Source organism: Aspergillus brasiliensis, assembly GCF_001889945.1.
Source record: "Aspergillus brasiliensis CBS 101740 unplaced genomic scaffold ASPBRscaffold_13, whole genome shotgun sequence".
NCBI lineage: Eukaryota > Fungi > Ascomycota > Eurotiomycetes > Eurotiales > Aspergillaceae > Aspergillus > Aspergillus brasiliensis.
In genome coordinates, this window is record NW_027137454.1 from 198,043 (window position 1) to 221,052 (window position 23,010).

The 23,010-nt window shown below is 50.3% G+C and overlaps 9 protein-coding genes across 9 annotated transcripts; 8 read left to right on the forward strand and 1 right to left on the reverse strand.

The window, feature by feature from the left end:
• Positions 1 to 1,640: 1,640 nt before the first annotated feature.
• ASPBRDRAFT_184920 (uncharacterized protein) lies at positions 1,641 to 2,899 on the forward strand. Its single transcript, XM_067620033.1, has 2 exons — positions 1,641 to 2,113; positions 2,178 to 2,899. Exons 1-2 carry the CDS (start codon positions 1,681 to 1,683, stop codon positions 2,561 to 2,563), a joined length of 819 nt encoding a protein of 272 aa, XP_067475384.1. The 5' UTR covers positions 1,641 to 1,680; the 3' UTR covers positions 2,564 to 2,899.
• A 190-nt stretch (positions 2,900 to 3,089) lies between these two features.
• ASPBRDRAFT_199276 (glutathione S-transferase) lies at positions 3,090 to 3,999 on the forward strand (the record flags this gene model as incomplete). The annotated part of the gene is made up of 3 exons (XM_067621308.1): positions 3,090 to 3,127; positions 3,188 to 3,582; positions 3,653 to 3,999. The coding sequence occupies 3 exons, from the start codon at positions 3,090 to 3,092 to the stop codon at positions 3,997 to 3,999; spliced, it is 780 nt and encodes a 259-aa protein (XP_067475385.1).
• Positions 4,000 to 4,633: 634 nt separating this feature from the next.
• Positions 4,634 to 5,317, reverse strand: ASPBRDRAFT_134160 (uncharacterized protein; the record flags this gene model as incomplete). Its single annotated transcript, XM_067618579.1, has 2 exons — positions 4,634 to 4,914; positions 4,996 to 5,317. The coding sequence occupies 2 exons, from the start codon at positions 5,315 to 5,317 to the stop codon at positions 4,634 to 4,636; spliced, it is 603 nt and encodes a 200-aa protein (XP_067475386.1).
• Positions 5,318 to 5,999: 682 nt separating this feature from the next.
• On the forward strand, positions 6,000 to 6,989 carry ASPBRDRAFT_47089 (DUF3632 domain-containing protein). Its single transcript, XM_067625776.1, has 2 exons — positions 6,000 to 6,418; positions 6,494 to 6,989. The coding sequence occupies exons 1-2, from the start codon at positions 6,031 to 6,033 to the stop codon at positions 6,925 to 6,927; spliced, it is 822 nt and encodes a 273-aa protein (XP_067475387.1). The 5' UTR covers positions 6,000 to 6,030; the 3' UTR covers positions 6,928 to 6,989.
• A 233-nt stretch (positions 6,990 to 7,222) lies between these two features.
• Positions 7,223 to 10,440, forward strand: ASPBRDRAFT_184932 (phosphatidylinositol-3,5-bisphosphate 5-phosphatase; the record flags this gene model as incomplete). Its single annotated transcript, XM_067620034.1, has 1 exon — positions 7,223 to 10,440. The coding sequence occupies one exon, from the start codon at positions 7,223 to 7,225 to the stop codon at positions 10,307 to 10,309; it is 3,087 nt and encodes a 1,028-aa protein (XP_067475388.1). The 3' UTR covers positions 10,310 to 10,440.
• Positions 10,441 to 11,014: 574 nt separating this feature from the next.
• Positions 11,015 to 11,689, forward strand: ASPBRDRAFT_210053 (uncharacterized protein; the record flags this gene model as incomplete). The annotated part of the gene is made up of 4 exons (XM_067621885.1): positions 11,015 to 11,249; positions 11,316 to 11,453; positions 11,510 to 11,539; positions 11,601 to 11,689. 4 exons carry the CDS (start codon positions 11,015 to 11,017, stop codon positions 11,687 to 11,689), a joined length of 492 nt encoding a protein of 163 aa, XP_067475389.1.
• A 469-nt stretch (positions 11,690 to 12,158) lies between these two features.
• dscA (ubiquitin-protein ligase dscA) lies at positions 12,159 to 15,197 on the forward strand. The gene has a single exon (XM_067625777.1). The coding sequence runs from the start codon at positions 12,529 to 12,531 to the stop codon at positions 14,929 to 14,931; it is 2,403 nt and encodes an 800-aa protein (XP_067475390.1). The 5' UTR covers positions 12,159 to 12,528; the 3' UTR covers positions 14,932 to 15,197.
• Positions 15,198 to 15,648: 451 nt separating this feature from the next.
• Positions 15,649 to 17,132, forward strand: ASPBRDRAFT_47091 (RraA family protein). Its single transcript, XM_067625778.1, has one exon. The coding sequence runs from the start codon at positions 15,689 to 15,691 to the stop codon at positions 17,084 to 17,086; it is 1,398 nt and encodes a 465-aa protein (XP_067475391.1). The 5' UTR covers positions 15,649 to 15,688; the 3' UTR covers positions 17,087 to 17,132.
• A 796-nt stretch (positions 17,133 to 17,928) lies between these two features.
• On the forward strand, positions 17,929 to 21,527 carry ASPBRDRAFT_318821 (DNA ligase (ATP) DNL4). Its single transcript, XM_067622947.1, has one exon. It carries the CDS (start codon positions 18,321 to 18,323, stop codon positions 21,339 to 21,341), a length of 3,021 nt encoding a protein of 1,006 aa, XP_067475392.1. The 5' UTR covers positions 17,929 to 18,320; the 3' UTR covers positions 21,342 to 21,527.
• Positions 21,528 to 23,010: the final 1,483 nt, after the last annotated feature.

Here is a 23,010-nt window from a genome sequence, read left to right on the forward strand (position 1 = left end):
CCGTCAGAAAATCATCAAAAACACCGGGCACCTGTTGAGGCCGCATGAGTCAGGGATACGGCTCGGAGATAAGGGGGTCTCAGGTGCGACGGATTCAGTAGTGCGACAGTGTCAGAGAAATCCTGACTCAGGATGAGCTTAAGCACGTGAGAAAACGATTCTGACTCAGACTCAGTTTTTCTGAACCCGTACCAGCTTTTCTAAACCAAAGCAGCCATTATATCAACTCTTTTAGGGTCATTTAGGGTATTAGGAATATTAGGGATTTTTTTTTCCCATATTTTTTATAGTAGTATCTTCAGTCATGTGGAAAGCTGATTCAGTGGAGGAATCATCACATAAATAAACTCTTAAAGTATCAGATTACGTGCTTGAGCTCAACCTAAGTCAGGGTTTCTCTGAACCCGTCGGAGCTGTTTTTCCAGCTCCCGTCTGACACTGTCGCACTGATTTCTGACCCCGTCGCAGCTGTATTCCCGGAGATAAGTATAGCGCATAGGGGAGAATTCGGATGATGTCAGACTGTCTAGCAGCCGAAACATATTGGGACCCAGTCTTCCGAAAACATACAATATTGTTTCACAAAGATTACAGTGTTCTCATGAGTGTGCAGACCAGGACTGCTGGTCTTTCTAGCGTGCCAGATATTGCTTGATCTCATCAATATGTATTTTTCTAATGACGCTTGGAATACACGCGTTGCAGTGCAAATAAACACTATATCCTGAACCTGGTAATACGCACGCCATGAGAAGCCGAAGAATGTCATTCTTACAGAAGAAGATAATACTATTGAAGTCGCGCAATGAGATCGTTGAATGCGGAGTATCACGACACTTCCAGGGCTATTGCACAATGAGCTAAACTTATAGATCCCATATTGTTTGACTTTAGTACGCTGTTCTGGTCGTTATAGAACGGCCTTGCTAGCTCTAGCTCAAAGTCAAAGTCTGCTTCTGAGAGACTGCGAGTATCTGCAGAAGGTGTGCCTGCTTGGGTGTCCTGGAAACTCTAAATTTTCGGCTAAACTCTCTGCAAAGACAACGTGAAGTGCCTTTACAGATTTTCCGACAAATTCCGTCCCTTTATTTAGTATTTACTGACTGTGGAGAATGTCCCAGTTAGCTCCATTGAAGGAGATATTTTCCGTGCCCTAACAGCTCCAGTTGCCTGGCCACCCCCACCCCCACCCACAATTGTCTGTCACTTGACCAGAAAACGAACGAATTACAAGTTACAGCAGTCTCAAATTCACTAGAATAGAAATAAATCCTGGTTAATGATGTTGCTCCAGTATTCTAAACGCAAGGGACGGGTAGGTAAAGGGGTAAATATCTGCAGCCCCGGATATACTATCCGGCATGCAGGGGTGGAGAAGACAACCACCAATCCATTCTCACAATAGAATAGATCCCTGAAGAGGTATTTGGCTGTCCCAGCTCTAGAGAAAGAAGCCCAAGAATCTGGATACCACCTTCTCGGTTACAACCGACTTCCACTATGGATGTCATTGTAACCAGTGCGAACATTCCAGGATGATCGTCCATATACTTACCAGTCTGTATCTTCAGGTATCCAGAGAATGCTGGTATTTAAATCCATCATGACCCCAGGGTCCCCAATTCCTGCAGGAACCCATCTCCCGGTATTTCGATAACCTTGATATCTACTATTATCGCCATGCATCTTACGTCCCTCCTCCCCCTCATCCCCGCCGTCGCAGCTAGCTGCTTCCACAACACCCCTCTAGCCCGGCGCACAACTGCCCCCAGCTTCGGATACACTGCTGAGCACGGCCCACTGAACTGGTATGGCCTCGACCCGAGCGCCAATGTGGCCTGCGCAACGGGGACACACCAGTCCCCCATCGTGATCGGCAGCTCCGAGATCTCCAAGGTCGACAATAAGACCGTCCTCCTCAACATCCCTACGGTGTCTGACCTGGAATTCGAGAACCTCGGCACGACCATCGAGGTGCCATTGACGAATGGTACCCTCGTCGTGGGAGATCATACCTACACCCTGGCTCAATTCCACTTCCACACGCCTTCCGAGCACCGCATCGATGAGGAGCATTTTCCCATGGAAGCCCACTTTGTGTTTTCGGATGAGGGTACGAATATAACCCCCATTTTGTGCTTACTCCCAATCATTGCTAATTAAAACTTTAAACACAGATGGAAACATCGCCGTAGTGGGATACGTCATCCAACTCACCTCCACCAAGGATCACAGCACACCACTCCTCAACACTATCTTCGAGAACGTCGATGAAATCGCCGAGACGGGCAGCACCACCGAGCTTGGACTGCTGGACTTCAGCAGCGTCTCGAGACATTTCTTGAACAACGAGATCTACACCTACTCCGGGTCCCTGACTACCCCGCCGTGCACGGAGGGCGTGTCGTGGTATGTCAGTGCGTTGCCGCTGGTGTTGGATGTGGATACGTATAACGATGTGAAGAAGGTGTTAAAGTTCAATTCGCGCTATACGCAGAATGTGCTGGGACAGGAGAATTTGTTGCAGCTTGCGGCGGATGAGTTGAATGGTCATGATGCTTAGGATGTCGCTATAACTGACTAGGTTAGGGTTTGAATTATGGTTATGCTTACGGTTGAAAGTACGCGGGATCGGGGATGGAAGTTTGAGTCTGAGTCTAATCTTAATTTTAGGATAGGAATGACGTCACCCATGGAGTAGCTAACTACAAACATGAGGCTCAAAGGATTCGTCTGACACTCGTATATGCAAGCCAAATGCCCACGCGGCTGTCAGCTGATACGATGACTTTCCTGCATTTTCCACCGTAGAATTCACTAGTGCTGACGCTGTCCCGCATATCTGCCCGAATCCAAACCCACAGTTGTGACTACAAGGGAGACATAACCAACCAGAGGCGTGAATGAAATCCTTCACGGACAAAGAATAGAATGTGAAAACATCATCCATCTTAATTGACAACATATTGCTTATCAAGTCAGCAGAACCATTCTGGTATAAATATCTAGACTCCACCCAGCAACAAAAACCCACTCACTTCCATTCACCTACCAACTAATTCACACAACGATACATTAACACTAGCAAAATGAGCGCAAACCGCGGCGCTAAAATCGTCATTAACTGGTACATCTACATCTCTTCTCCTTGTCTCTCCAACACACCATGTAAACTAACAACCCACAGGCTCGAGCGCTCCCGCGCCCAACGCATCGCCTGGCTAATGGAAGAGCTCCACCTCGAGTACACGATCCACCCCTTCAAGCGCAACCCAACCGGCACCGCACCCGCCGAACTAAAAAAGATCCACCCCTTGGGAAAATCCCCCATCGTATCCATCCAACCGCCCTCTCCAACCTCCAAACCAATCATCCTTGCCGAAACGAGCCCGATTCTGAACTACCTAGTCGAGCATTTCGCTGACGAGGCCACAGCCACTAAACTCATCCCCAGGAAGTATTCACCGGGAAAAGAAAGAGAACTCGGCGGAGAAACAGAGGCATGGATGCGGCATCAATTCTACGATAGTTATGTCGAGGGGAGTTTGATGAGTGTTTTGCAGGTGAAGTTGGTTTTTGATGGTAATTCACATCTTTCCTACCTCCCTAGTTACCTCATTATTGAAGGGTTATGCTGATGCATACATGATAGCGCTACAAAACGCCCCGATTCCATTCTTCCTCAAACCCATCACGGGGTTCATCGCATCGAAAGTCAACTCGGGGTTTCTGGACAATGAGTTCAAGACTCACTTTGGGTTTCTGGAAGAACAGCTAGCTACGGCGCCTGACGGAGGCCCGTATATCTGTGGGAAGAATCTCACGCTGGCGGATATTCAGTTGAGTGTGCCGGTGTCGGTGGGGTTCACGTTGGGGGTGATTTCCCGGGGGGAGTATCCGCTGTTGTATGGGTATGTGGAGCGGTTGAAGAGGGAGGAAGGGTATAGGAGGGTGGTGGAGAGGGCGAAGGAGGTTGGGGAGGGGGTTATGTTGGAGTAGCTTAGCTTAGGAGGAATGGTGTATAGGCCTGTATGTTTCTGTTTAGGGTTCTAGGATGGTGTTGTGGAGTTCTGTGGGTGGATTGGGTGGATGGGTCGTACGAATTAATCTCTTCTCTACTTACTATTAGTATCGTATACTTGGGTATTTATATAAGTTCATGGCATGATTATATTGATATAAGGGAAGACGGGTAAAGTACCCATTGGGGTCTATGAGTTTGTGAGGTGGATGTCGTTTGAACGAGATGATACTATGTTGGGATCATTCGAATTATTAGATCATTCCATTCTCCCTTTGATTCTGACTATCGACAATATTGCCCGCTGATGAGTTTGCCTGAATGGGTGGCCTTTTGGCAAGAGCATAAGTAGAGAAGAACCGAAATCGGTAAGAAGAATGCTAATAGTTCCACATAATCCAAGTACCATAATCACCAATCACATGCATAACTTGTCAGAAAGCTGTTCAAACATACATAGCGTACAAAACTTAATGCAACAGAAACCTGTCTCTCTTCCCTCCCTTCATCCCTAGGATACACTGAGATATCCTCTCCCCTAGATCCTGAATCTCCAAGCCACCCCTCTGTCAGAACCTCGTACTCCCGTGGCCAGTACGACCGGATATACCTCTAATGTGTACCTTTCTTGGTGCCAGTCTTCTTGCCGGACTTCTTGCCAGACTTGCTACCAGACTTGCTACCAGATTTGCTGCTACTAGCCTTAGTAGTAGCCTTGGCAGTGGCCTCAGTAGTAGTGGTGGTGGTAGTGGTAGTCGTGGTAGTGGAAGGGTCGTCGGCATTGGTACACTGCTTGAAAACATTACTCAAATCTTGGATGTGATATACCGATCCCATATAGTTGTATTTTTCATTCATGATTACCCGGTACAAGTCCGCGTCGGCGCCAACCTCTGTCGTATTCCGCAATCCATTAGACATGTGTCTTTCTATAGCCAGTCGCAGGGGGTAAAAGAAATGAAGAAGTAACTTACTTCCACTAAAGGTCCCAGAGACCAAGGGGTACTCATAAAGTTGGCTAGGGGAGTTGAAGAAGCGCTCATGGTTCTTATACGTCTTTGGGTATCTGCCATAACCTCGAACGCCGTTGTCCTTTTCGTTCTGGACGAGCCTGGCTTGCTTGATGGCATTGTTGATATCCGCTACCGTGAACCTTTTCCCATTACAGTCAACATCCTTCTTCTGAGCACGACCGACGAGACGAACACCCTCATCGGTTGTTGGGTTGGCAATGGGATTGGCGACTGCGGTAAGGGCTAGGGCTAGGAGGATGGTAGGCTTGAGGTACAAAAGCATTTTGTGTTTTCTTGGTTTTCAGAAAGGGAATCTTCTTATTCAAAGGAGTGTGTGGGCTCTGGCTCTTTTTTCCCTTTGGTGAAGGAGACTAGCGGTTAAAGAATGAGCGAATTGAATGATTGATTGAGTCAATGAGTGAGCTGGTGACATAGAACCGAGAACAGTCATGGCGCATAGAAGGAATAAGGAATTTATACCTTGCTGCTCCGATGACATTGCGTCCTTGACCATTGAGCTCAAGGAGCTTGAGGCGTCAAATGGTATTACGGCCCCCATCAAGAGTTTCAGTTGTAAGTGAGCTGTACATCTCGCCTACATGTTTCTGGTTACCCATGGGGGCCAAGTAGGTGCCAAACGGGGGCCAAAAGTAGGCTGGGCGATCCTCAAAACTCCAAGCTTACGGGAAGGGAACTCCCGCACACCTTAGGATCCTTTCATATGAAAATCTCCCGTCAGACGCGGGGATTCGAGGTCTCGTAAAGTGGGGGCTGTCACATATCTGTGCCACCAACAAAAAGAACCGCAAGGTGTTTCCTCCATAATGGTGAAGGTGGCGTGTTGGGAATGTGATTGAAGTCATTCGTTGGCTGCTGAATCTATCAGTATCCCGGCTAGTGCTGACCGCCATCCCAGTCTGCCCAGCGCCCTTCATAAAGAACACTCAACTCATGTCTCGGATCTGGTTTCCTTGACACCCCTAATCACTTCTCATCATGGAGAACTTCGGCGAAGAGTTCTTTGCGCGCCCGGAATACCAAGTTATCAACGACTTAGTCCAGAATCCAGATGTCTCTCCTGCAGAGGCAGTCCAACGGCTTCTAAGGGTGCGTGAGGCGCTACACCGGGAGGGACGGGAACCACCGACCGACATCGATGGCACGCACACATGGATTGCCATGCTTACGGTCGTGGAGTTCGCGAACATTACCCCAGCTGCGCAGCAGCACAAGCTTATAGATTTCATTGCCCATCTCCAACGCACCGAAGTTATCGACCCTGCCACGGGCGAGGTGCCAACATCAGTCGGCCAGAAGCTATGGACTGAGCTCCCATACCTCGGAGTGTACTTGGCCGATATGTATGGTTTTGCCTATAAACCCGGTGCGTGAAACCTATTCCGTGATCGATCTTCTCAGTGTATCCTGTGGCTAACCCCACAACGGGTATCACGTACAGAGTACGCCCGGCAGGCCGATGAAGATCCCCAAAGGGAGTATCCCCCGAAAGAACTTCAGGAGTGGGAGAATCTCAATGCGTTTATGGCGCAGATTACCGCGAAAGCAGACCATCTCAACCATGCCATGGATGCCTCGCTGTATGCACTATACGCCTGCCGAGAAACGTTTGAAGAGAGTGATCCGGTGGTGGAAGAGGCCGTGCGTGCTTCATGTATCTGGTATATTTATGCCGGTCAGCGGATATGGGAGAATTGTCAGGTTCAACGGCAATTAGGAGACGATGGGTCTCCGCGACGGCGTTTTACAATGGAAAGATGGCGTATTTGGAAGGACGGAGTGAAGGCGGCACAGCTGCAGTTCCCGCGGGCGAGTACCCAAGAGATGATCCAGAAGGCGTTGGCAGAGATTGAGAAAGCAGAACGCGGAGAGTGAGAATCTTTAGGAAGAGGAGTCGAGTTTAAACATAAACGAAGTAAAGCATTTGTCACGTCGGATTTGGTGATTAATAGAGAGTAACCTATTTCATATAGTAGGCATTTGATGCCAGTAGATCTCTCGGGCGGTCGATCACGTGAGACACCTTATCTTGGACGTGTCCACCCGCCTCCGCGTCCGACGTCACTAACTTAGATCGCCATTGATTCTGTTTCCCGCATAAGCGCTGTGCGCTGACAACCGAGAATACATATGATGCTGGTGCGGGCTTTCGCCAGCCTCTGCCTTGATTATGGAGAGTCTGGATGAAGTTTCCCTCTCCCGCGAAGCCGCGGAAGACAAAAGTCTCGGTCCACTGGACGACCAGTCCTCTAGAGCAGTGTCCCTGGTAGACACCAGCTCGCCAAACTCCACCTCAGAAGTCCACCTCCCATACGCCGATGCCTCGTTTACCTCCGGCTCCAGCACCAAGTTTCCAGAAGAGCAGCCCGAATCGGCCCCTCGGAGCTTTATCGATCATGACGATGGCCTCCGATCGCCCCGCGCAGCCTCCCCGTTCACCCCCTTACATTACACATCCCCAGCGGTACCTGCATTGAGTGAAGATGGGGTGGAAGCGGGAGATGAAGAGCCCCAGGTCGCAACGTCCTTTGAGCGGGATTCTACCCCGACCTCGGCGCAAAAGCAACGCTCGGCCTTCTTCGACACCGGAGGAGATGAAGGGATCAATCGCATGCACAAGTTCTCCTTGTACGAGACAGCCACCCGATTCTACATGGTGGGGATGGACTTGTCGGATACCCGCTTTAGGATCCTCAAGATCGATCGGACGTCCGAAACCGGGGATCTGAGCATTTCAGAGGATGATATTGTTTACAGCAAGCGAGAGATGAGCCAGCTGTTGGATACGATTGACGACGGGAATAAAAGGTCGGGTGGTTTGAAGCTAAAATGCAGTGCATGGGCTTTACTGGGGTTTATACGATTCACGGACGCGTACTACATGCTTCTGGTGACCAAGAGGAGCCAGGTTGCCATGCTCGGAGGTCATTATGTCTATCAGATCGATGGAACGGAGCTCATCTCGTTGACGACGTCAAGCTCGTCTCGTCTCCGACCGGAGAAGAACCCGGAGGAGGCGAGGTATATTGCCATTTTGAGCAACTTGGATCTAACGCGCTCCTTCTACTTCAGCTATTCTTATGATATTACCCACACTTTGCAGCACAACATTTGTCGGGAACGCACCGCGAACCAGGATGGGCACCCTCAACACCCTCAACAAGACTATAATACGATGTTCATCTGGAATCACCATCTTCTCGGGCCGGCTCTCGAAACTCTGAAGAATCCTTGGGAATGGTGTCTGCCCATTATCCACGGATATGTTGAACAGGCTAAGATGTCAGTGTATGGGCGGCTAGTATACATCACGATCATTGCGCGCCGCTCTCGATTCTTTGCGGGAGCCCGTTTCTTGAAAAGAGGCGCGAATGACCTAGGCTATGTAGCAAACGATGTTGAAACGGAGCAGATTGTGTCCGAGATGACAGCCACGTCATTTCATTCTCCCGGTCCAAGTCTCTATGCCAACCCGTTGTACACCTCTTATGTGCAACACCGTGGAAGTATCCCACTCTACTGGACACAGGAAAATTCGGGGGTGTCGCCCAAGCCGGATATTGAACTAAACCTTGTGGACCCATTCTACTCCGCTGCCGCACTGCACTTTGACAACCTTTTTGAGAGATACGGCGCACCGGTTTATGTTCTCAACCTGATAAAGTCACGAGAACGAACCCCTCGGGAGTCCAAATTGCTCAAGGAGTATACAAACGCCATTCAGTACCTGAACCAGTTCTTACCCGAGGACAAGAAGATTATATACCAACCCTGGGATATGAGCCGTGCCGCAAAAAGCAGGGACCAAGACGTTATTGGCACGTTGGAGCATATCGCGGGTGAGATTGTCCCCAAGACCGGCTTCTTCAAGAACGGATATGATGCAGAGTCTGGATTACGTCTGCAAAATGGCATCGCAAGAACAAATTGCATTGACTGTCTGGACCGCACAAATGCCGCCCAATTCGTGATTGGAAAGCGCGCTTTGGGATACCAACTTCATGCCCTGGGTATTATCGATGGAACAACTGTGGAGTACGACACCGATGCTGTCAACTTGTTCACTGATATGTGGCACGACCATGGTGATACGATTGCCATCCAGTATGGAGGCTCGCATCTGGTTAATACCATGGCCACATACCGAAAAATCAATCAGTGGAGTAGCCATTCCCGCGACATGGTGGAGAGTTTCAAGCGGTACTACAACAATTCATTCCTCGATGCCCAGCGCCAGGAAGCCTACAATCTGTTCCTTGGGAACTACATCTTCTCTCAAGGACAGCCGATGCTGTGGGATCTGTCAACCGATTATTATCTGCACCACGCTGATCCCCGATCGTGGTCCAATAAAAGGCGTCCCAACTACATTTGTTGGTACACTCCGGAAAATCTCAAGGAAAAAGAAGTGCCACCCCCTCCGCGACCACCAAAGGAACCTCTCTCCCACTACGACGATTACTGGCTCGAATACTACAGGCCATTAGCAGTGTCCTCATTCTCGAAAATCTTCTCTTACAAGATGAACTCAACGCTCCGCTATCTTCCATTCCGGCCTGGCTCTGGCGCCCCCTACGACATTAGTCCGTTTGTTCCCCGGATCCCGCACGATCAGATCAACCGGGAGCGGCACCCACCGCGTAGCGTCAAGATTCAGGAACCGTTGAAGACCTCCATCGACCCAGCGGGCCGTCCACAACTTGGTAGCGCAACATCCCAGTCCAGCTACAACTGGATCCATCAGCCTCCTTCCGCTGACAAATTACCACCGTCCGCGGGTATCATGAAAGCAACATCATTCGGACTGCCTCAATCCTTCAGTTCCATGCACTCTTCTCAGGAGTCGACGGTCAATACTCCGAGCAAAACGCAAATTGCTCAGTGGACGCTCGGCCAGCTGGTCACCGACTCGCTAAATCCGTCCGTGACGGCTGCGGAAGGCGAAGAATACGAACGCTATATCAATCATCCGTTGAAGGTTCCGCTCGTTGTGACCTCCGAGGATGAGTTGACTGCGACTTCCATCCGCGAGCATGAATCTAACCTAGATTTGTTGGAATATGCCAATAAATGCAACGTAGAGGAGGCCACGCTGGAAGCTAACGCCGAGGAGAATCTCGCGGATTATGCGGAATTCTTGAATGTCTCGGAGGGAGGGCTAACCGTGGTGGCTGAGGACTATGAGAAGAAACGGTATAAGCGCTATCGACAATGGTTGCGGGGGAAGAGTCTCTTTAAACAGCGGGTTGATATATAACTTTCACATGTTGTCGTTCATAATGATATAACGAATACACTTCAGATTATATCCAGGTAATCCAATGCATAACCTTTGACTCAGCCGAGCTCGCTATATGTTTTGTAGCAGTACGATGCATGTCTCACCGTATACTTAGCAGCGACCTTCAGACAAAGTTGTTTTCATCTTTCGTTTCGTAGTCGGTTTTTAGGAATTTCTTTCATCGCTCATCATCTACAACCTGGCTTCGCCTTGCTGGATTCTCCCCATGCTTTCGGTTCATCTACTCATTACTTCATCTTTCGCTCGTTGCTTATTTCATAGTCCCCCACGGCACAGTTTCCGCCTTGCTTCTGTCGCAGCTCTTGTCTTGCTTCGCATTATACTCTGATTCCTCGAAAGGCCAAAGCCCATGAATACCGAAATGTCGTACGCCGTCAAAGGATAATATAATAAGTCTTCAAACGTCCAGAGAGGACTGTCTGAGGGCAAGACCTCAGATATGGAGTAAGGTCTGAAGGACAAGCCTGCGAGCGACAAGACTATAAGCCTTCCTGAAAGGTCCCGCAATGCGACGTCATATCGACAAATTTGCGCCTTCTGTGCTCAGCTTGACGCTAGGTTTCGGCCTTCGTTTCCGGGGAGGGGTTTAAATAGACTTCTTCCTGCCATTCATTTTTTGACTCTTCCAAGTCACTCCCATCCGCTCAACTCCATATCACCATGGACAGTACAAACGCTGGTCCTTCTACGTTCACCGGAGGAGACGACAACCTGTCAGAGAAATCAAACTTCTCCGGTGAACTTAAGACGATGGAAGCTCCTCTCAATAAACTGGAGAAGTCTATGGACACTATAGCTGAAGAACCTGAGCGGACCCAAGGCGTGCCAGAGACGAAGGACACAAATAAGTCTTCCTCGAGGAAGTCCGACAATAATGGAAAGACCGCGAAGCGCCGTACCAAGGTCCACCGGCCTTCATGGGGCCATTGGAAAACCGAAGATATCGAATGACTCTGGCCAGACATCGAGGGCAAGCCTAGAGATAATGTCTCCATACGTTTCTTGACCAAGTACGGAATCAGAATTACGGGACCAACAATAACAGCTACAGCGATGGATGTCACCAACGGAGCTGTTATAGAAGAGGAAGCTAAGGAAGGTATAACTACCAAAATCACCAAGGCTACTCCAAGAGAAGCCCCTGATACACTGAAGCTAGCCAACGAGGAATGAATGGACCGAGAAGTAAGCTTTGGGAGAGTCTCGTCAAGCTTCCGCTCAAGGCTCTCTGATCCACATCAACAAGATGACACTGGCGACTACGATGGCTTTGACGTCGAAGAACGGGAGTCTGATCAAGCCGGCAGTTACGACGATATTGAAAATGCATCTTAAGAACGATGAGTTTGCCATTAAGAACCTCTATCGCATAAGAGGAGTACTAGCTTGCCTACGAGGCAATGATTGATTGGAGGTCGTCAGACGGGGGCGATATTGGATTTTCATTTGGTTGGCAGGGACGATGAGCAAGGTGGAGCTGGAGAAGGCGTCGTCATTGATGGAAGGTTGGCCTTTCCAGGGGGTGAAGACAAATTTGAAAGCATTGATGGTTTAATCCAATATCACATGTCAGGTTTCTTGATGCATGGCGTAGAATAACAATACTAGTAGGGCCGACGTGAACATACACAGAATCAGTCTGTGTTGTTTGGTATAGGATAGGTATAGTAGTAGCTCCGTATTGTGCCATCAAATTCAGGCCATTCTTGGGTCTAGACCGGATTATCTGTTCTCCCGACTAGGCAGCCTTACGTGCGCCGGCACATCGTCGTTCCGACAGCCCCTAATCAGTTATATCCATCTACTTGGCCTCGCCCCGATAAGATATCTCCATCCCCTGGAACGCGTGACGTCCTAGTCTGGCAGTGTACGAGGGGATTTGCAGCCTCGATGCATCTAAGACTTGCGATAACTCGACAGCAAGAGGTCTAGCCCCTTCAATTGTCTGGTACCAGCCATACTCTGCTTGGATCCATGTGTCATCGATCCTTCCGACTATCCCGTGGCCCCTCCCGGTCGCTGCATCACGTGCGATCCCGATAGTGACGTCGTACTGCTCATCGCGCACCTTTAACACTTGAGGATCTCGGGCTGCTCGTCTTTGCGCAGCACGCGAGAATTTGGACCCCAGGAGAGACCCTCCTCCGTTTGATGTCCGCGATCTGTAGCCACCTATGGATCATCGCGGTTCTTTCTTCTTCTTTCTGGTAGTTTTCTACCTACTTCTGAGCTCGCAGTCGCATTCACCTCTGGTCTCTCGGGATGAAGAACACCAAAGGGAGCTAGTCAGGGAGCGGAATGCGCTTCACATGTTGAACGAGTCCAAGTATGGCGACTTCGATCCGATAACCGACCGATGGCTCCCGATTTCGGGAGTCAGGAAGAATGATAGCTATGCTTGGGATCTCCTACCGGATGTTCAGGATCGAGCTCGGTCGCAGCTGCGGTCCACCATGGCAGAGGCGGGCTTGAGGCCTCCCAAGGCCCTTGCAGTGCCCGACGCTTTTCCCGGTCTCAACTTGACCCAATTACTCCTTCCAGTCTATCGCAATGCGACCGGTAAGCTGCGCGGGGAATGGGTACGCCGCAAACAGAACAAAGAGCATGCCGTGTTGAACACGACTGCAATTGCACTGGAGAATGAATACTTCACGCACGAGTTCAGTCACAATGTTACGGGGGATAGTGGCACCTTCTACCTTGATCTCCGGGAGGGCGGCGGTGAGGAGCTTCAGTTGCCCGAGGGCCAGGTTCGGGAGATTCGAGCAACTTTGGCTGTGGAGACCGGGGATTTCTGGGGTAATACCTGGTATCTGTCGCTGTTCGGCGTCCATTTTCCGGAGACGGGCGCTATGGTTTTGACCACAACCAGCGAGAAATATGGTGGTGTATTCGCATTGCCGCATCTGATGCTCTCAGCAGACGCATACAATCTCACCCACCAGCTTCTCGTCAAATCCCTCGCGGACACCATATCCGAGAAGCAGAATCGGCCTCCCACGCTATTTCCTTGGTCCTCACTTGTCGGGACGGAGCAGGTGGAATACCCGGCTCCAAAATGTGAACACATCGTCTACCTACAGCTGCACCCCGTCGCGATTCACGGCTACCTCACGGATAAAACGATCATCGAGCAAATCGAACAGGAGCTGAGATATCCAATGGGAGCCCCTATTCCGTCTCCCCCACAGTTAGTGATGTCAGCTGTCGTGTTTTCGCCTGATTGTGGATACATCCTGGAGACCAAGGGAGCTCCTGACTTCCCACCAACAGAAGCACTCTATTTATCGGGACCGAAGATGGAGGAATTCGGCAAATTCTCTGCTCGCATCATTTTCATGATCTCCGCCTTTTCTGTTGCTCAGATCGCATTACTCTTGCGCCAAATCAAGGAAGCATCCACGCCGTCCACTAGGAGCCGGGTCAGCTTCTACACGATCGCGCTCATGGCGTTTGGCGATTCATTCGTACTTGTTTTCATGCTGCTTGAGCTTTATCCGGCCGTGTCATTCCTTGTTATGACGACAGCGTCCTTCTTGACATTCCTCTCGGTCAGTTATATTGGGATGAAGTTCATGATGGAAATATGGGCCGTCCAGGCCCCGGAACGAAGAGAACAGGAACGTCGACCGAGTCCACCTACGCGGCCAGGAAACCTTCCACTCCCGGCCACTACCTCTCGAGTTCCCGATGGCGCAACCCCTATTATCCTGACACCCGACCAGGACCCTCCACCGGAAGAAAACGAGCCTCCCGCCAATCGGAGCACCACGCCGACTGCGCAGGATACGCGGGGTGATGTCGGTGCCATGTACGCCCGATTTTACTTTATCATGTTCGTCCTCCTTATCATATCAGTCTGGTCGTTCCTTTGGCCGAACCGTATGGGCGCAATCTATGCGCGGATCCTCGGCTTCGTCTACCTCTCCTTCTGGGTACCCCAGATCTATCGAAATGTCATGCGCAACTGCCGCAAAGCACTGCGCTGGGAGTTTGTGGTTGGCCAAAGTTTCCTTCGACTCTTTCCATTCATGTACTTTCTGACTGCACGCGGGAATGTGCTTTTCATTCGACCCGATTCGACCACAGCCCTGGCACTGGCTGGCTGGGTGTGGGTTCAGGTCTGGGTCCTGGCTAGCCAGGACATCCTGGGACCCCGTTTCTTTGTTCCCAGTGGGTGGGCGCCGCCCGCCTATGACTATCATCCCGTGCTACGCGACAGCTCTGGATCAGGCGATGATCTCGAGTCTGGCGGAGTTCTTCCGATCGGAGCCTTGAGGGCGGACGAGCGGGAATACTCTACGGAAGCCAAAGATGAAGATAAGCAGCGGGCGAAGGATAAGAAGAAGGCGGTGTTTGACTGTGCCATCTGCATGCAAGAAATCGAGGTTCCCGTCCTTGCAGCTCCGGGCGGTGCTGGCAGTAGCAGTGTGACAGACGGGGCCGCGAGCCTTCTTAGCCGACGGACGTACATGGTCACCCCGTGTCGGCATATCTTCCACAGTACCTGTCTCGAGAGCTGGATGCGACTTCGTTTGCAGTGTCCCATTTGCCGAGAGTCGATTCCACCGGTATAGTCAGCAAAAAGTGTATTTCTCTAATTTACCTACTCAAAATGCCAACAAATATCCGGGACTCGATTGAGGGTCGCTTTTAGATCTCTTATATCAGTACCTTTTCCTTGAAGATTTATACCATAAGATGACAGGTCGACTAGCAACGTATATCGAAATAAAATAAACTACCGATCAAATGCATGACTGCAATAATACTATATGAACAGCTAGAGATATGCCTGCCGGTATACTACTATCTAGGAGAGAAGTTGTAAAAGTATGTTTAGGCAGAGTATATTAGTACCTTGGTAGTAGCCGCTCGAGCGCTTACTATCTCGCTTCAAGGTCAACTTCGCACAAGCAGCGTATCCCGCGATAGCAACCAAGTAACCAACATGAAGTCGGCATCAAAGATAAAGCTCGTTGCTTAGTTGCGCCATGATACTCTTGATACTACTCAGGTTCCTTTAACAGTCTGTAACTGCGGGGAGACCATCCCCACCGAGTGCGACGGGGGTGAAGACTCCGTTTCATGATGCCATGCATGCTGATTGACGGACCATCATATCCCGTCCGCCAAATAGCTTTCCCGCCTCCTCCCCGTATAGTAGTACTCTTCTTGCCGATATACGGAGTGTTTGGATCCGATGTGGTCTATATCAGATACATAAAGATGGTCAGGGTACAAGTTGATTAAAGGGTTTCAAATAATTACTAGTACAATCACTACTATATATATTCCGCCTGAGTCTATCATCAGAAATAAGTGAAGAACAAGATGAGTGACACCAGCGGCTTTCTGGACCGCCTCGCAGCCCTCGACACCAACACCGTATCCGATGCATTAGACGTCCTCCACCTCCGCGGAGCCACATACGGCCTCCGACCTCTCTGGAACTGTCCGAAGATCGTCGGCCGCGCGAGCACCGTGGAAGTAGGTCCAAGGATCGGAACAGCTCCAACACCTCATCCTTTCGCACCCACCATCGACGCAGTCAGCAGTGACGACCGGATCCTCGTCATCGCCGGCGGGCTGGAGGGTGTCTCCTGCTGGGGAGATATCATCGCCAACGCCGCCAAGGCCAAGGGAATCCGGGGGACCGTGATCGACGGCGTATGCCGGGACATCGACGGAAGCATCGAGGTGCAGTATCCGCTGTACGGACGTGCCGTCACGATGATCAGCGGCCGGAGTCGCATCGTCTCCGTCAGCGCTGGTAAACCCGTGCGTGTCTGTAGTGGTGTGACCGTCGAGCAGGACGACTATGTTATCGCGGACGCGTGCGGGACTGTCTTCGTACCTGCTGCGCATACCGCAATCGTACTCACCCTCGCGGAGCAGATCCACCACCGCGAAGATCAGATGGTACAGGCAGTGCGGTCTGGACAGACGGTGTCGGCGGTAATGCGTGACGCGCGCTTCGAGCAACTCCGACAAGAGACTGTGGCTGCTGCTGCCGCTGCCAGCCCGTTATCACAGGAGAACCCGCGGAAAGCGAGCGCGGAGGACCAGGAACTGGTTGGAGTTTTGAGAGGGTTAGACTCGCCAGCCGTCTCGGATGCTCTGGATTCCCTGGGAATTGCCGGACAGGCCTGGGGAATCCAGCCATTATCTTCTTCGGGTTCGACGAGTCGTCGAGTTACGGTTGGACCGGCATTTACCGTGCGGTATGTCCCCGCGAGTGACCCGCCTGGCAGTGTTGGGGATTTCTTGGATGATGTGGCGGTAGGGGATGTGGTTGTGATTGACAACAGTAGCCGCACGGACTGTACGGTCTGGGGCGATATCATGACTCATTATGCTGCGTTGCGGGGGGTCGCAGGCACGGTGATCGATGGTGTGTGTCGCGATGTGGATCTGGCTCTGGAGGAGGGATATCCACTGTATACTGCTGGACGGTGGATGCGTACGGGGAAAGATCGGGTTCAGGTTGGTGAGGTCAATGGGCCGGTTGGTATTGGGAAGGTCCGCGTCGAGTCTAGGGATATTGTGGTTGCTGATTCCAATGGCGTCGTGATCATACCCCGACATCGTGTGCGTGAAGTAGCGGAGCTCGCTCGTACCATTTCGGAGAGTGAAGCCCGGATTCGCGAGTTATTGACGAGGAGGGGGGCTACTCTGGCGGAGACACGTCGACAGCTCGGTTATCACACGCTGCAGCGGAGGAGGGAATAGACAGGATAGCTCAGAGTGGTTGAGATGAAGCTTGGAAGTATCCTAGAATAGATAGATAATTCATGAATCAGTTATTGCATTTATAACTCGAAAGACGGACGGACAATGTAGATTGCATGCTTGCGTAGCATATCTTTGAGAGCTGATTTAACGGACCACTTGATATCGACCAAGAACTTCCACTCGGGCAACAAAGTGCAGTTGATCAGTATGCCTTCGCTTTGAACGTCCTGGGAGTTAGTAGAGAAGATCTTCTAAAGAGGACATTGTGCTAAGTATCGCGTCAGTAGCATTGACGGGACACATTGTCTAGGATACAGAGAAATACGAACATCATCAGACATGCTGTCTCTAGAGATATGGAGATCCAATGGGTAGAAATACGGTCATGCTTCTATAATCAATCCTGAGTACTATGTATGTATGTGTGAAAGGGTACACTTTATACTCACTGTCATCTGTAAAAAAAAATAAGAAATGAGCTTTGAATCGTTCAGCAGACTTGGAAAAGAAGAATTGAGAAAAAGAAAGTAGAAAATAATGAACTGAACTCAAATTAGGTTGTTGTTCATAGACGCAGATACGCACTATTAGCCAAGGTGCTGTCTCCTGAAGAACAATCTTCGCCGGAGGGTCACGATATGATGATACTACGTATAGTACTAGTATTATACTATAAAGCCAGATCTTGGTTATAACTACTGGATATTAACCTGTACTTACTTGAAGTGAAGAATGAAGCAGTTTAGTACTATCATACAAGAATTAACTATGTCTTGAGTCCGAGGGTCCTATTGTGTCTACAAGTAGTAGATAGTATGTATATATAGTGCTTAAAGCTGCTAGTATCTAGTACGATTGATCGTGTCAATGGAACTACCAACATGCTGAAAGTAACTATTTAATAGTACATATCATAAGACAACTTGTACAGCACACTCTCCAATGTTATCCTCCCTCATGACATATGATAGTAGTGAGTAGTTCAGCCTAAAAATGCTCCAGGCAGCCATGGGTGCCTGCAGTGGTGACTGCCTAATGACCAAATAGTACTAGCGTGGCTCCACTATGGCCGGCATAGCTCATTCACGTGATGTCCCACCAACTTATCACCTTAATAGAGTCTCCACATCTGGTCCTTATCGTCTCCATACTTCACTGCCTACGTCTCCCATCAACAGTTTGCTCTTCCTTTCACCGCACAAACATCCTGTATATAACATATCAATGAGCCATGGATGAGGAAGAGTCAAGCAGCTATGGAAAGCCCTACAGCCAACCCTCACAACAAGAATCCAATATGGACGAGAAATATCCAAACCGTCCGCACAACCACTCCCAAACATTACCTTTTCATGAGCTTTTCGAGACCCTGTTCAACCCCTTAAGCGAGCTCTCCAAGAAGCCCGCAGCCACTGCGGCCCCTCGACGAAAAGTTGGTCCTCATGGCCAGTCTGCGGCAAATCTCACCCCACACGAAAAGCGCCGGGACGTGATTGAGCGGTTCATCTCACGATGGCGGAAAGAGGTGGGCGATGACATCTACCCTGCCTTCCGGCTGATCCTGCCGGACAAAGACCGCGACCGAGCCATGTACGGCATCAAAGAAAAGGCAATCGGAAAGCTACTCGTCAAAATCATGAAAATCGACAAGAATTCGGAGGACGGCTTCAACCTTCTGAACTGGAAGCTGCCGGGTCAGGTGGCTTCGTCGCGGTTTATGGCGGGTGACTTTGCGAGGCGCTGCTACGATGTTATTTCGAAACGACCGATGAGGACGGAGGTTGGCAATATGTTAATCGAGGAAGTCAATGAGAAGCTCGACCAGCTGTCGAATTCCTCAAAGGAGGAGCAGCAGCTACCCATCCTGTCGGAGTTCTACCGAAGGATGAACCCCGAGGAGATGCTCTGGCTGATCCGCATTATCCTTCGCCAGATGAAAGTCGGGGCAACAGAGCGAACGTTATTTAATGTATGGCATCCAGATGCTGCAAATCTCTATAGTATATCCAGTAGCCTTCGGCGTGTCTGCTGGGAGCTGCATGATCCGAATATTCGGCTGGGGGCTGAAAACAGCGGCATTTCTTTGATGCAGTGCTTCCAGCCCCAGCTAGCTCAGTTTCAAAGTCAGTCGCTCGATCGAATTATTTCCCGGATGGGGTGTACGGAAGAAGACCCAGTTTTCTGGATCGAGGAGAAACTCGACGGGGAGCGCATGCAGCTTCATATGGAATCGGACAGCTCGGTGCCGGGAGGAAGGAGGTTTCGCTTCTGGTCGAGGAAAGCGAAGGATTACACCTACCTCTATGGAAAGAGTCTGGAGGACCCCAATGGTGCCTTGGCGAGACATCTCAAAGATGCCTTTGAAGACGGTGTCAACAGTGTGATATTGGATGGTGAAATGATTGCTTGGAATCCCGAACAGGGCGCACCTGAACCCTTTGGCACGTTGAAGACCGCCGCGTTAGCTGAACAGAGGAATCCGTTCGCGAACGGATCACGGCCGCTGTTTCGTATTTTTGACCTACTCTTGTTGAACGGGCTCGATCTGACGAAGTATACCCTCCGAGATCGTCGAAAGGCTCTGCAGAAGAGTGTCAAGTCGGTTCACCGTCGATTCGAAATCCATCCTTACGAGGAGGCTACAGAGAAGTCTCAGGTTGAAACAGCCCTTCGCAGAGTCGTTGCGGAGGCTTCCGAGGGACTAGTGCTCAAGAATCCTAGGTCACCATATCGCCTCAATGAACGACACGATGACTGGATGAAGGTGAAGCCCGAGTACATGACAGAGTTTGGGGAGTCCCTGGATCTGATTGTGATAGGTGGCTATTACGGCAGTGGTCATCGAGGAGGGGGTCTGTCAAGCTTTCTCTGCGGATTAAGGGTTGATAATGCTGCCTCTTCGCAAGGGACACCGACTACCAAATGCTATTCCTTTTGCAAGGTCGGAGGAGGCTTTACAGCAGGGGACTATGCGAACATCCGTCATCGTACTGACGGCAAATGGATGGACTGGAACCCGAGAAACCCACCAACGGAATACATCGAGCTGGCAGGTGGAAATGCCCAGTACGAGCGTCCAGATCAGTGGATCAAGCCAGAGGATTCTGTGGTCCTTTGTGTTAAAGCAGCATCCGTATCAGTTAGTGATCAATTCCGGATCGGTTTGACATTGCGCTTTCCGCGGTTTAAGAAACTCCGCACAGATAAGGACTGGAAAAGTGCGCTCTCCATGCAAGAGTTTCTGGATTTGAAATCGAACGTGGAGCAAGAGCAGAAAGAGAAGGAATTTAACGTGGAGAACTTTCGCAAGAAACGGGCGAAGCGAACAAAGAAGTCCTTGACGGTCGCAGGATACAGCCCAGGCGGAGAGGTGAAGTATGAAGGGCCGTCAGGGCATATCTTCGACGGCTTCAACTTCTTTGTATTGACCGAGTCGGTAGCCCCGACCAAGAAATCAAAGGCGGAGTTGGAACAGCTTATCAAATCGAATGGAGGCAAGATTTATCAGACAAACAAGGCCGCTCCCAACACAGTGTGTATCGCGGATCGAAGAACTGTGAAAGCAGCTTCCTTGGAAAAAAGTGGCGATGCGAGCATCATCCGACCATCTTGGATCCTAGACTGTGTGAGGCAGAATGAGATTGATGCCGGTCTATCAGACCTGCTGCTTCCCCTGGAGCCTAGGCACATGTTCTTCACAACGCCTGACAAGGAGGAAGAGGTATCAACGAGTGTCGACCAGTTCAATGACAGTTACGCTCGCGATGTCACCAAGGAAGAGCTGGCCACTTTACTTGACAAGATGGGCGTGAACAATAGTTCCAACGTACCCGCAAGAGGCGAAGCCACCAAGAAGCTTAAGGAAGCTATCCAAGATAAAGTGGACGCAGGATGGGATCTCCCATGCGGGTGGCTCTTTCAGAACTTGACATTCTTCTTTTTAGAGCGGAACACGCAAGATCCCGATTCCGGGGAGTCAAAACACTCTGGCCATGGGTATCGAATTTCTTTGGCTCGCAATACGGCCAGGTTCGCAGGCGCTATTGTTGTCAATACTCGGGACGACCCTTCCATTACCCATATAGTTGTAGATCCGGATACACCATCTTCAGATATTGCCACCCTAAGGAAAGATTTGTCTGTTCGAGCGGATCAGAAGATTCCTCACATCGTCACCACGGAGTGGATTAAGGAAAGCTGGGATCACCGGTCACTTCTCGATGAAGAAAGATATTCTCCGAGGCCTGCTTGATTCTGGCTTATTCGTGAGTTGTTGTTGCACTCGAATGGCGACGTATTCAATCAACATATAGTATAATGATAAGAAGAAGGAAGAAGAAAAGTAACATCCACAATACTTCAGTTGTAGATAGGAATGGCCGTCGGCGTGGTTGAACTCACTTCCGGCGCCGACGGCCCGGGAACGGAGGTAAGGCGGAAGGAAACAAGCTGGAGCAAATTGACAATCGCCGGGCATTTCACTCTCAGGCTCCGCGCACTTGCAGACTGAAAGGCGCGAAGAGGGGACCCGAATTCACGCCAACGCCACCGGTGAGCAAGCTCAAAAACCATGGGCGTCGGGCTTGGGTTCCTCTTGCTAGGCTCCAGGCCACGCACGATCGATCATTCGACTGAGAAGACGTGAGCGGCTGGTCGAACCAAATAATGAAAGAGCGTCAGGCGCGTGTGTTCAACCTGGACAGTTTGGGGGACAAGCGACCCCAAAGTCGAACAATCAGGAATGGAGTTATAAAGCACGATGCCCCTGATCACCGATGTTACTGTTCGGCTCTTCTGTTCGCTGCTGACAATAGTAGATTGGTAGTGGGGACGATCCTGGAGCACGGATGCCCAACAGAGTGACATATCATGTTTATTGACAGCAACTAGTCCTCGGCCGATCTAGTACCTAGATGAATACCGACGTGCTATTCGAGCCTAGCTGCTATACACAGTCGGAGAACACCCTCTGTGTGTACTAGGCAGTCGAGTCTAGTAGAGCTTACTCCTCTCGAGGATATAATAATACCCGCTAACTATGGCCTGGACATCGATATCACCTTGCTTGCCAAGACCTGCAGCATCTGCAGCAGGAACCAACGCAGGATAGGAAGCGTCTGACAGGCCGGAATCGTCGGGGCATGTATCAAGGGACACCGCTTATTAAATCAGAATTCGGAGCATGTCACCTATCACCTCCGAAATGCTATTTCGGGATGTAGCTGCACTTGCATGGATGAAAAGAGAAAGGTCTCCTGGCATCCATGAAGTTATCGAAGTTCTTGACTCCCTTCTTGTTACCTCTTCTTCTCCGCAGACTCGACTTTGTTACACATGCCTCACCAGTTCCAGCGCGCTCGGCCTTAGGACGGCATTAGGCTGCAAAGGAAGGGAAGTACGAAGTACTAGTCTCGCATTGGCCTTGGAGACCGAGCTGCCATGGTGGATCCGCTGGAGCGAGGGTGCGAGGAAGGTGAGGGGAAACACTTCCCCTGCTAAAGCACTAGACTCGGAGTAATAGGTCAGAAAGAGCCAATTAACTAGCAGGGTTCCTGCAGCGTCATGATCGGAGCTGGGATTGAGGTACGTACCATGACGCGTCCCATGCAAGACGTGGGAGGGTTATTGTGGGATCTTCTAAATCCGTTGAGACGAACCTATTCTCCGCATAATCGCTACCACTAGTCTGACACTTTCAATAAGAGAAAGGGGAGAGTAAAGACGGGTGAGGGAGGTCGGGGGACGAAAAGCGAGAAGCAGAGCAAGTTGACGAGGAGTAAGTAGTATAATTATCTCCGCGTCACGGGAAGCGGCTCCACCCCATGGAGTCTGTGCTAACTGAAATCAACTATCTATTCTATCGGCATTGACTCCTCTTCATGAACTGAACCCTTTTCCCGTCTCCAACTTCCAGGTTCTAA

Excerpts from the sequence above, each read along its gene's own strand:
- dscA (XM_067625777.1), top strand. The coding sequence starts at position 12,529 with ATGGATCATCGCGGTTCTTTCTTCTTCTTTCTGGTAGTTTTCTACCTA.
- ASPBRDRAFT_47089 (XM_067625776.1), top strand. The coding sequence starts at position 6,031 with ATGGAGAACTTCGGCGAAGAGTTCTTTGCGCGCCCGGAATACCAAGTT. Across the intron at positions 6,419-6,493 it reads TGGTTTTGCCTATAAACCCG|AGTACGCCCGGCAGGCCGAT; the intron begins GTGCGTGAAACC and ends TATCACGTACAG.
- ASPBRDRAFT_184920 (XM_067620033.1), top strand. The coding sequence starts at position 1,681 with ATGCATCTTACGTCCCTCCTCCCCCTCATCCCCGCCGTCGCAGCTAGC. Across the intron at positions 2,114-2,177 it reads CTTTGTGTTTTCGGATGAGG|ATGGAAACATCGCCGTAGTG; the intron begins GTACGAATATAA and ends CTTTAAACACAG.
- ASPBRDRAFT_47091 (XM_067625778.1), top strand. The coding sequence starts at position 15,689 with ATGAGTGACACCAGCGGCTTTCTGGACCGCCTCGCAGCCCTCGACACC.
- ASPBRDRAFT_318821 (XM_067622947.1), top strand. The coding sequence starts at position 18,321 with ATGGATGAGGAAGAGTCAAGCAGCTATGGAAAGCCCTACAGCCAACCC.